This window comes from Apostichopus japonicus, chromosome 2 (assembly GCF_037975245.1).
Source record: "Apostichopus japonicus isolate 1M-3 chromosome 2, ASM3797524v1, whole genome shotgun sequence".
In the NCBI taxonomy this organism is placed as follows: Eukaryota; Metazoa; Echinodermata; class Holothuroidea; order Aspidochirotida; family Stichopodidae; genus Apostichopus; species Apostichopus japonicus.
The window spans coordinates 29443653-29456603 of NC_092562.1; the positions used below are offsets into that span (position 1 = coordinate 29443653).

General features: G+C 36.9%; 1 protein-coding gene across 4 annotated transcripts in view; it reads right to left on the reverse strand.

Annotated features, from left to right (window-relative positions):
* Positions 1–3047: 3047 nt before the first annotated feature.
* Positions 3048–12951, reverse strand: part of LOC139955263 (nipped-B-like protein) — a 58613-nt gene continuing 48709 nt past the window's right edge. For all 4 annotated transcript variants that reach the window (XM_071955122.1, XM_071955121.1, XM_071955119.1 and 1 more), the window contains exons 40-45: positions 12252–12398; positions 11937–12024; positions 11274–11563; positions 9893–10273; positions 9081–9190; positions 3048–8316 (exon numbers count right to left, since the gene is read on the reverse strand). In XM_071955122.1, coding sequence (XP_071811223.1) covers positions 8262–8316; positions 9081–9190; positions 9893–10273; positions 11274–11563; positions 11937–12024; positions 12252–12398 — 1071 coding nt within the window. In that variant the 3' untranslated portion in view covers positions 3048–8261. The remainder of the gene's footprint in view (positions 8317–9080; positions 9191–9892; positions 10274–11273; positions 11564–11936; positions 12025–12251; positions 12399–12951) is intronic.

Here is a 12951-nt window from a genome sequence, read left to right on the forward strand (position 1 = left end):
ATATATATATATATATGCCTATATATTTTAAGCAAAAATGAATAATTACATTGATAAATGCTGTGAGCCAACAAAGAAGGATCGGAGGAAATCATATTGTTTCGTTTTTTTCTTATTCTTGATAAACCATGAACCTGTGATTTTGTGAGGGGGGAGGGGGGGAGGGGTTTGTATGCGTGGTTCTATATAGCTATAATTCACTATATGATCACATGGTTAATATTACCAGTCCATGTCCAGGTGACCGATCAGTACGCCATCTTGTAGATAATTACTGATGACGATCACGTGAAATGGTGATCACTGAAGAGATCAAACCATAGCGGCTATTACGGACAGCAACGTAGCCAGGAATTTGAAGGGGGGGGGGAGCACTTTTTGCGATTGATATGGATTTTCAAAGTTGTAGGCACGACTATCTGACCGGAGCGCCACCATCGGTTGGCGCGGAGCGTACAAGAAAATTTTCGGTTTTACAAACCCCCCAGATGGCCGGAAACGGCCCTTCCCGAATGTTCATTCTGGTTCCCTGGCCTCTTGCTTACTTGAGACACTTGAGACAACTTGAGACATTCAATATCACTTTTAAACCCAAAAAACAAACGAGTTAAAATAGTACGTAATTCAATAATACATAATGTATTAAAATTAGCAAGGTACACAAGGGCGGCGGAAGCACTTTTAATCTGGGGGGGGGGGGCACCGACGTCAAAGGGCACTTTGCAGAAATTCGATTGGACTGATGCAGCCTGATATTTAGTTCCCTTTATAAATCTTATTGTATTATCTTATTTGCGTATACACATCACTCCATCAACGCCCCCCCCCCCCCCCCGTCTTAGTAGTCTTACTTTTCAACTTCTGATACTTGTAGATACAAAGATAGGCCAGAAATGTCTTTGATACAACCATAGCCAGTAATTGTCTTTGATACAACTGTAGCTAGTAAATGTTTATCGAAAAGGCTGTTTTGGAACTTGGAACGCCGATCGCGACAACAACAGGCAACAAAGTGCTGCAGCTCTATACATATAAAGTCTGTTAATCAACGATAGGCTTATTTGACTGTGGAATATTCTCAACTGAAATTTTATCTGCGTAAACGGGTTCTTAAGTAGATGTTAAAAAACTAACAAGAGCGTATCCTAGTCTTTTTCGGCGGGTAGAGTATTGAATGAAACGGCACGCGATATGAATGACAGCCTAGATGACAGAAGAATAGGTCACTATGAGCCATAATCTTGCTACGTTCATTTCAATAGTTTTTCCTGTCTAGACTCTTAAACTCGTCCAGCAAGCTTATGGATTTGAATTATGGGTGTTTTAATAAAAAAGATAACTTGGCCAAAAAAAGTGTAGGCCCGGGCCTACAGTGCTACATACTGGCTACGCCCCTGATAGTTCTAAATTAGGATTAGATCTCTTACTGAAATATCGCTGACCTAATAAGGTGATCAAGAGTACAAGTATTATGTAGAAAAAGGGCACATTTTTAACCTGAGGAAAAGTGGGGGGGCACTTGCCCCCTGTGCCCCCCGGTTCCGCCGTCCTTGAAGGTACATGTACAGAGTAGTCTTACTTTTCAACTTCTGATACTTGTAGATACAAAGATAGTCCAGAAATGTCTTTGATACAACTGTATAGCTAGTAAATGTTTAAGTTAGCCTAATAAGAGAAGGCGAGAGCTATCTGACGATTGCCATCTGATGCAAATTTCTCAAGTGTTTTCTCAACTGAAATATTATCTGCGTAAACGGGTTCTTAACTACATGTTAAAAAACTGACAAGATCGGATCCTATAGTCTTTTTCGGCGGGTAGAGTGTTGAATGAAACTATCGTGCTACATACTGGTTACGCCCTGATCATATGATATCATTATCAGCAGATTTTGTTTCCTGTGTAAATTCTTTTACATGTTCTTTTACATAATATATCAGAAAGACAAACATAGTGCTCTTTTACAAGTTTTCCAGTAGGATGATTCTTGTTTATTGTCCAATGTCTGTACTTTAATACATTTGACGACCTTAACTGATGGACAATATAAACTTTCATATTTTGTAATACAGCCAGATGTGCAGTGGCCTAAACACAAATATCGTTATCGCAGTGTATTAGCAGTGAAATAATTATTTGTAGGAAGTGCGTATCACGTACGATTGCTAGCTTAGCTTCATAACATGCTGTTCGTGCAACAACTTAGGACGACTCATTGAACGAACGTTGTCGACGGAGCTGACGAGTATTCAATATCAAAAGAGCACTGACAAAATACCATGCTAAAAAAACGACAGTTTAAAAAAAAATCGACGCTCCCTCTGCTCCCCCCTGGCTACGTCCCTGATTACGGATCGCATACCCATGATCAAACCATAGCGGCTATTACGGACCGCATACCCATGATCAAACCATAGCGGCTTGTACAGATCGCATACCCATGTCATAAAGGAAAGTTAACTGTAAGCAAGACCGGGTAGTTGACTGGCAGCTTCCGAGCAGGACTATAGGTTTATTATTGATCATTGGGAATACCACCAGCATAACTTACTTGGGAAACCACCCCGAATAACATATCTCATGCCGTACACGAATTTGATTTCTTAATTTCCTTCGTTTGATTTGCTGACGGAGAGGTCGGGGGCTGGGAGGGGGAGGGGCTGGTCCACCAGCATATCACACTCATACTTGTTTAATCTGCAACGATACCCGAAGACAAAGGATACTGTTTATTACCGTTACAGTATTTTAAAGAGATGAATAGAAGTGAACTAAACGACATTTGTTTATCTTTCATTCAACACGTCTGTCAAATATGTCTTTTTAACTATTTAGTTTTAGTTTTCCTCTGATGAAGACCTTCGTTGGATCGAAACGTCAGGTCTTGTAAACGCTTGTGGGTTTACCTACAGGGAGGTTTTGTATTCACAAGTGAGTAAAATAAGTTTGCTTGTTTTCCTTGAAGTTTAGTTTGCTATATGAAAACATCTTTATGAGAAAATGAACATTTGATAGCAACCAGAAAGAAAACAAAATCACTATATAAATGTTGAGAAATACCTACAGTTTATTGTACAGGTTGCTATGTACATGGCTGACAGGCCCTTTTTACATTTGTAGTTAATACATGAAACCAAACGTAAAAAAAAACACATTTCAACTATTAAATGGAATATCTATATATATAATAAAAAAAAGAATAAAACTCAACAGATTGTACTCAAAATTGAGTCATTTTTGGGCCTTAAGATGATAAATGGGGGAACCTTTTCTCCTTCTCGATAAAGAAATTTATCATAACTTGCTCATATTGATTATGTTTCTAACACTATTAGAGTATAAGTTGAAACTGTAGATGCGCATGAGGTTATTATTATTATTCTGTTTCGTACAAAGACCTTACTAATAGTCTTCTTGGTTTATTAGTAAACCGGATAGCAACAAGGTGAGGATGGTAGCTGTAACCCATCTTCATCTATTTAACCTCCTAGTGTAACCTTACATTGATAAATTCATATCAAATGAATACTTGTTAACATCTTTTGGTATATTTATCTACAAAACAAACTTGCTACTAGCTCTAAGAGGGAAGATGGATGACTAGTTATTTGGAAAGAATCTAGTGGAGATGTGTAAACATGTTACTATATATGTTACTTTCACCATCTTCCACTACCCCCCCCACCCATTACTTTTTTATGCATCCACACACACCCATTCCCCTTCCCCCCTCCCACTTCCCCTTCCCCCTCCCACTTCCCCTCCCCCCTCCCACTTCAATCTTCTCTATCCAATCCTGCAGCTTTGTGAATATGTGTGTGGCATGTAATGTAACTAATACACATGTTAGTCAGACTGGAACTTACTTTGAAACATTTCATTTTGTTCCATGGTTTTCAAAGTAATGTGATTCTGTATGTATCAGACGTACCTGGCTAATGTGATTCTGTATGTATCAGACGTACCTGGCTAATGTGATTCTGTATGTATCAGACGTACCTGGCTAATGTGATTCTGTATGTATCAGACGTACCTGGCTAATGTGATTCTGTATGTATCAGACGTACCTGGCTAATGTGGTTCTGTTTGTATCAGACGTACCTGGCTAATGTGATTCTGTATGTATCAGACGTACCTGGCTAATGTGATTCTGTATGTATCAGACGTTCCTGGCTAATGTGATTCTATATGTATCAGACGTACCTGGCTAATGTGATTCTGTATGTATCAGACGTACCTGGCTAATGTGATTCTGTATGTATCAGACGTACCTGGCTAATGTGGTTCTGTTTGTATTAGACGTACCTGGCTAATGTGATTCTGTGTGTATTAGATGTACCTGGCTAATGTGATTCTGTCTGTATCAGATGTACCTGGCTAATGCGATTCTGTATGTATCAGACGTACCTGGCTAATGTGATTCTGTATGTATCAGATGTACCTGGCTAATGTGATTCTGTATGTATCATACGTACCTGGCTAATGTGATTCTGTGTGTATTAGATGTACTTGGCTAATGTGATTTTGTATGTATCAGACGTACCTGGCTAATGTGATTCTGTGTGTATCAGATGTACCTGGCTAATGTGATTCTGTATGTATCAGACGTACCTGGCTAATGTGATTCTGTATGTATCAGAAAGTACCTGGCTAATGTGATTGGCCTAGCTTGCAATGAAGAGGGGACTGCAGTAACCAGAATTGTGTATAAATATGAAATAAACTATAATTTTCACAGAAGGAAAGATCAACTAAACCATGGGTTGTTCACCAACTAACAGCACTAACAGGATGCATGCTTATTTATAACGGAAACAATAAACATTATTTAGTAGTAATTACAGTAACTTATTTAACATTGTCCCTCTAGCACCAAATCAATTCGTATTAAAATATCTCAGAAAATGAAACCAAAAAATTTCAACATCAGCAAAATCCTACATTTTTACAGGAAAAGCTCTCCTCGACAATGCACAAGATGTCTTACAATACTGCTTCAATACAACATTAAATACAACATTAATGTTTTGATTACATAAATATTAATATATTTATTGCAAAAAAAAATACCAACTATTTAGTATTGAGAACATTCTCTCAAGTCGTCCAAAAATATCTGATTCTATTATTTTGCTCAAAGGAAAATGTATCACTTAAGTTGTAAAAATGTTCTGTTTTGCAAGATTCTATATATTTATGATTTCCTTAGCTGCTTTCTGCAGATACTGTGGGCAGACAGCATTGTTGTTACTAAGGTTTGTAGAGAGTCAAGAGTCAAACCTCCTCATTGATACAGACTTAATTTAAGGTAGGGCAAGCTAAGCTTGCACAACACAGCTGAGGTTAACTCAGATAATTTCAATGTTATGTATAAGGAAAAATTCATTGGTAATAAATTAATCATGCGTACCAAGGCGATCATGCTCCTCCTAACCTTACATTGATTACTGTTTCTGATTTTGTCCTTGATCTTTTGACATCTTAGATGAAGGGTCGGGTCAAGGTGAAGGGTCAGGTCAAAGGTGAAGGGTCAGGTCAAAGGTTAAGTCTGTAGTAAGCTAGTTTTATTATAAGTATGAGATAAACACCACCTGTGTCATTAATTAAAAGTGTATTACATCAAAACAAACATTTTATCCCTTTCTTTCACAACTACTCAAAGATCATTCATACCTCTGTATGGAAGGGATGGCGGTTTCTGTCTGCTAAGATCCATCTCTCCATTTCTGACCACAATTTGAGACTTACACAAGGACGGATAGATCTATGATACTACCCATTAATAATTAATCTCTCTATTCTGATCACAAACAAAACTTCAACTGAGTTGCAAACAGGGCAGTAGCAGCAGTTTTGAGATCAGCTTACTCTATGACTATTTAGATGCATGCATCTCATGGCGACAGAAGCAAGGAAGGAACTTGGATACCTTACAGGTGATAATCTTTCTAGAGTTGTGTACCTGTAGTTAAGTTCTGTACCAAATAAGCAATTGCATACTGCTACAAAAACAATCAGGGTGAGTTTTTTTCCATTTTTTTTTTTTAGATGTCTCTAAATTTTATGATCAAGAAAAGAGTGAATCTCAACAAAGTTATGCAAGTTATAAGCACTCAATTATTCTCTGTTGTTGATGTTTGTATTATTATTATTTGGCAGCACTGTCTTTGTCATTTACCAAAACAAAGCTTACTCTAAAATCTGAAAAATATGAAGTGAACAAGGACAAGTGATGCTTGCAACTTAAATTCTTCACAATAACACTTTACCATAAGCCCTTACTCTTTGCATATAATCATATCAGTTCAATACATTTAGCCGACTTTGGGAAACTGGCAAATTTTTACCAGTATTAACTTTTCATATCATAGACCCTTATCTTATTTTTTTGGTATCAGCTGAACTAGAATTCTTTTCAGCAAATATGATAAATACCTTTATGATATGTGTTTTTAATATGTCTTTACATAATGACTCAAACACCTACGTTATATCTACTACAAACTATTACCGACGACAATGAGGTGTTTCTGTTTGGCTTTGGAATGCATTTTGGATAAAATTAAAGATCTAAAGACTGTACACAGCAATTAAAATGCAAAGCACAACCCATGGTACCGGGAAATCCATTCCAAAAATATAAACTCAAGCATACAAAACTTGTTATCACAAAGTATGAACATATTCAAAGTGTGTTCAACAGTTCAAAGAAATAAGTACAGTAACATCAGTAATGAATTACTTATTATCAGGTTGATGGTATCAAATTCTCATCTCATCTCACCTAGGATAATGAAAATTTGTAACAAATGTCATCTTGTACATTATAACTTGTTTCTTAACTATGTATTTAAATCCAAATCACATTTTTCCTAAGAAAGAACTTCTGTAGTGACTACTTTGAAATCCAGTAAAAAGTCCAAAAAAAATATTAGAAACATCTTATGTGTGAACTGAATCATTGAGTTATGTGCATGTACAATAATGAAGGATGGTAAACTCTTAGGTTTTGCTCTTAGGTAACTTTGTTGGAAAGCTAGAATTTAATGTTGCTCACAAAAATCTACACATCGGTCACTATACTAACCTACATGAATTCAGATAGAAACTTACATTTTACCAATGGTATATGAAAGGCAATCTTTTCAAATTGAGTCTCTTTGAAACATTGAATATTCAAATAATGTGTTGAATATTCAAACTGTTCTAAAGCCATGAGTGTTTTAAATACCATTTTTTTTTGCAAAGTGCAAGAAATCATAATGTCTAAAAGCAAGGTTTGGGTGTTGTTTTGTTGCCTGAGTTTGTAAATGTCATACGGATTCCTTGAGTAAATAGAAATCTTCAGAACAGACAAAGGTTTTTCTTAGGCTTCTTTTCCTCATTTTGGAGCCATTTGGAGATGATTGTGGTAACGATTTTTAGTTTATTAATTTCATTTGAAGGATTCCTGTCAGTGTAAGTAGTGACAGAGGTAACCATCAAATCATCTGTATTAGAAAATCATGACATGTTGGAATAGAACAGTTTTAGCTGTCTCCCCATATCTAATTAACATCTAATATGACTTCTTTTTGGAAGGGGGAAGGGGGAGGGGGTGGAGAAGGAGGAGGTTGGGGAAAGGAAAAGGGATGCTAGTGGATAAAAGGAGTATTGGTAAGTCTTCCTCCTTCGATAAGTTTCTTTACCAAAAGAACTTTGATATTTTCCATCTATATCTAACTAAATGCCAATAACCTTGAGAGAATGTAGACGTCACTCAGCCTAAGTGAAGTGTTAATTTATCAGGTTACATTAACGCCACATCTTTATACTGATCATGTTTGGGTTGACCGTAGGGATTACCTTACTTCAATTAGAATGGGAACTCTCCTGCAGTTCCCTTGTACACATAACAATATTTAAGGTTACAAATAAGAGAGATTGGAACCAATCCAGGATTCACTCTTGCTTACAAGTAACACTATATTTGTCCTCTGTAAAAGCTAGACAGCCAATCACCTTTCAATATCCTCAGCTTGTGCCTCATAACGTACTGGCAGTCACCATGCACAGAGTAACACTGATGGATTGACGAGAGTACTTTGGTGATGAAGTCTGCTTCAGTCAGGCAAATAATCATCTGGTACATATCAAAACTTGAATCTAGCAGCAAACGTGTCTACTTCTTCTCAGCCATTGCCATGGCAACCATACAGGTCTTCTGTTTGCTGGTCTGTGATTGGTTGATGCTTCTGTTTTCTGGTCTGTGATTGGTTGATTCTCACATGAAGTCGGGATCAGAATCATCACTGCTATCCTCTTCAGAACTGCTTTCAATGTAGACAGACTTAGGTTAAAGAAAACCAAAGCAGGAATGGATACATATCATGATATTTTGAGATGAAACGGTTGATAAAGTAGGGAGAAATGCAAACCAATATAGCATGACTCAGTGTCCAATGATGAGTAACTCAAGGAGTAACAGTACAATCATGAGTAACTCAGAGTAAGTGTCCAATCATGAGTAACTCAATGAGTAAGAGTCCAATCATGAGTAACTCAATTGTAACAGTACAATGATGAGTAACACAATAAGTAACACTACCATCATGAGTAACTCAACGAGTAAGAGTCCAATGATGAGTAACTTAACGAGTAAGAGTCCAATGATGAGTAACTCATGGAGTAACAGTCCTATCATGAGTAACTCAATGAGTAATAGTCCTATCATGAGTATCTCAATGAGTAACAGTTCAATAATGAGTAACTCAACGAGTAAGAGTCCAATGATGAGTAACTCAAGGAGTAACAGTACAATGATGAGTAACTCAAGGAGTAAGAGTCCAACAATGAGTAACTCAACGAGTAACAGTACAATCATGAGTAACTCAATTGTAACAGTTCAATAATAAGTAACTCAACGAGTAACAATACAATGAGTAACTCAATGAGTAAGAGTCCAATCATGAGTAACTCTACGAGTAACAGTACAATCATGAGTAACTCAATTGTAACAGTTCAATAATAAGTAACTCAACGAGAAACAAAACAATGAGTAACTCAATGAGTAAGAGTCCAATAATGAGTAATTTAAAAGGATATTCTCTTTCTCTTCTTTTTCCTGCTCTTCGCTGGTTTCTGTTTAGGAGTAGCTTTGGGTTTTGGTTTTGACCTCGATGGCGTTTTTGCCCTTGATGTACCTTTTGATGACTGAAAACAAACAGATATATGTATCAAAGTGCATTGGAAGCATGGGAAACATGTTTGAGTCCAGGCCAGACCTTAATTTTGGTGTCCTTGCGCTAGGCACATTATCTTCACAGCCTCTCTTCTGAATAAATGGGGACCTGCATGGTAACTTGTAAATATAGCTGCATGAGCATGATTGTGGCTGCACCCTATGAGAAGTCTTCCAGGGAACACATAGATGTGCCCAGCAGCAGCTGCAGTTTGAATTGTGCACACTTGGGTGTGTGGGCAGTGACAATTCGCCAATGACCAGTGGTTAACTGCTGTAAAGTCATGTGAGGCTTGCCTTGATTCAAGAGTGTAAACATTCAACTTTAAACTTGATTTTTAAAATAAAAACACCATCCAACCTGCCTTCTGGCAAAACATATAAAAAATGACAGCCAAGGAGACTACAGCAGGAAGCAAATAATCAAATGTAGACCATCATTCATCCCATTCACTCAGAACTGTGTAGGTTCCTGCATGTCAATGAATGATATTAACATCAACAGGAGCAATTCAAGCCAAGCTCCAACTTCTTTGGTCTAGACCAGCATATGACTCTTTACAGATTATCAAACAAGTACCTCTCTATCCACCCACAGGCAGATATGTATATTTGCTCATGCTCCAACTTAAAGACAGTACAAACTATCTATTGATGTGAGGAACAGTACTTACATGAGATACAGTAGAAGGAGATGTGCCGTTACTTTCTTCATCTGAATCCTCCTCTTTGTATTTGACTTCGCTACGAGCGTTCCTGGTCCTCAGTTCTCTCTTCCTTGGGGTGATGTAATCACCGCCTCCAAACCCATCCTCATCATCATCAGACTCCTCAACGTCAACATGTACTTCTCTCTTCTTGTGCTTGCTTGCTCTTGGAGTCTCTGTTACCTTCACCTCTGCTTTTCCCTCCTCTGTTTCCTTCTTGTCTCCCTCTGCTTCTGGGGCTTTATCCCCCGGGGTGGAAGAAGTTTTGCCCTCAGGTTTGACAGGTGGTTTATTCTCATCCTCCTCATCACTATCTGCTGGATCCATTAGTTCCATGAGTTGCTTGAACTGAGGGGAAGAAAGCAAAGCATTAATTTGTGTAGTACTACAAAAAAAGCAATGTTAAATTTAAACTGAAAATTACAGACTTATCTATGATGATTCAAAATGTAATTCTGGCTTTAACTAATTTAAGGAATCCAGCATTATAATTCTAAGAAAACTACCAGTAGCCTATATTATTTATAATTCTAAGAAAATTACCCAGTAGCCTATATCAATTATAATTCTAAGAAAATCACCAGTAGCCTATATTAATTATAATTCTAAGAAAATTACCAGTAGCCTATATTATTTAGAATTATAAGCAAATCACCAGTAGCCTATATTATTTATAATTCTAAGAAAACTACCAGTAGCCTATATTATTTATAATTCTAAGCAAATTACCCAGTAGCCTATATCAATTATAATTCTAAGGAAATCACCAGTAGCCTATATTAATTATAATTCTAAGAAAATTACCAGTAGCCTATATTATATATAATTCTAGGCTAATACCAGTAGCCTATATTATTTATAATTCTAAGCAAATTACCAGTAGCCTATATTATTTATAATTCTAAGCAAATTACCAGAAGCCTATATTATTTATAATTCTAAGCAAATTACCAGTAGCCTATATTATTAATATTTCTAAGAAAATCACCAGTAGCCTATATTATTTGTAGTTCTAAAGCAAATCACCAGTAGACTACATTAATTATAATTCTAAGAAAATCACCAGTAGCCTATATTATTTATAATTCTAAGCAAATTACCAGTAGCCTTAATATTTATAGTTCTAAAGCAAATTACCAGTAGCCTACATAATATATTATTAAGTATTACTTTCAGACACATAAGAAGCAAGGTATGGTCTGACCATAACCATGAAGTTTCGACTGAAGTATACTTTATCAAATGTTAAAACAATCTCCAGATCACTTTGCATAATTCTTGAGTAAACTCCTTATATGTGACAGACATCCTCTTCATTCCTATTTTCCTTCTTCATTTGTTAACTTACATCCAAGTATTCCTCGGCGATCTCCTTCTTCTGTTTATCTGAGAGAGGTAGTTCGGGACGGCCAGTCTTGATCATGTCCAGGGCTCTAGCAGGATTTAATGTGACTCCTGGTTTCCTGTGGACAGGCTTGTCGTAGGTCTTAGCAGAGTCTGTGGGTGAATATCTCTGTATGGTGCCATCTCTGAATCCATACAGTTCTTTAAGGTGTTGTTTCAGAACCAGTAGGACGAGACAGGCTTGAGAAGCTTCACACCAATCTAGAAGAGGAGTAGCATCTTCTGGTATCCTCTCTGAAAGATCAAGGAATGTATAGATGGTGAAAGGTAGAGACCAAACACCTCAACAATTCTCCCCTCACAACACCACCTTGTTCTGCCATATCTTTTCAGATCTATAACACAGCAAGACAACCATGGCAAGATACTTTATACATCATTTAACTGACCTATACCACAGCAAGACAAGCAGAGTAGTTTGCAAAACAAACCACAGAATGTACTAACAAACAAGGGAAATGACAAACCAGAATGAAGGAACACAGAAATCGACAAACCAGAATGAAGGGAAATGGGAACCCACGAACCAGAATGCTCTGTGCAGTATCTGTGTTTAGGATGTACTTTTTGCAGGCTACTCGGCTATATAAGTGATGTTAAAACTCACCAATAACCTCATCTTCTTCTTCATCCTCTGAATCATCCAGGAGACTATATCTCCTTGGATGTTTAGACCAATCCTTGGGAAGCAGCGACTGGAATACCAAAACAAAAACAACATCTTCATGACATCATTAAAAACTCAATGTACCAGAAGAAAGTGTTTCTAAGAAGAACACATGCAAAATACACACTCCAGATGACCCCAACATGTACAGCAGGTGTAAGGATTAACTTGTAATAACTAATACTCAGAGAATTAAATGCAATATGATGTCATTGGGCGACTGTTTAGATTACTGAACCTACTGCTGATGCTTACCTCTTTAAATGATTGCAGGAGATTACCTCCATTGACTGACACAATGATCTCTATCTGGTGCATTATGAACAACGGTTCATCGTTCAACTGGTAAGAGAAAGCACTCAGGTTATCAGCCACAAACACCAACAGCTTCATGTCACTTTTCTGTAAAACAAGTAAAATGAGACTAAATCAGAGATATGAGTGACCACAACAGTCACCTTGGACGAGCCAGTCAACAAAACTATCAATGGTAACAACAAGTCAACACAACTGTAAACTGGGATCAGTAAGTTGCCAAAAACAACAGAACTGTTAACTGGGGAGAAATTGTAGGTGTATATTGAAATAATATATTAATAATATAAATATATATATATTAATCATGTAAAAAAATATATATTAATAATTGAAAAATAATATATTAATAATATAAGTCAAACGACTCAAAATGGCTATGACAAGGAACAATTAAGAAAGGGATAGTTCATACAATCCATCCCCTCCCACTATTCTCCCTCTCCCACCAACCTCCCCCCGCTCTCACCATCCCACCCCACCATCCAGTTGATATTTAATCACAACTAGAGCAAAATATACTAATGTGAATGTTATATAATAATATCATGTAGTATATATCATAGAGTGTTATAGAATTTGACACGCACCATGACACAGCTTAGCATTTCAAATGTAAAAAAAATGTACTAAGATTCTC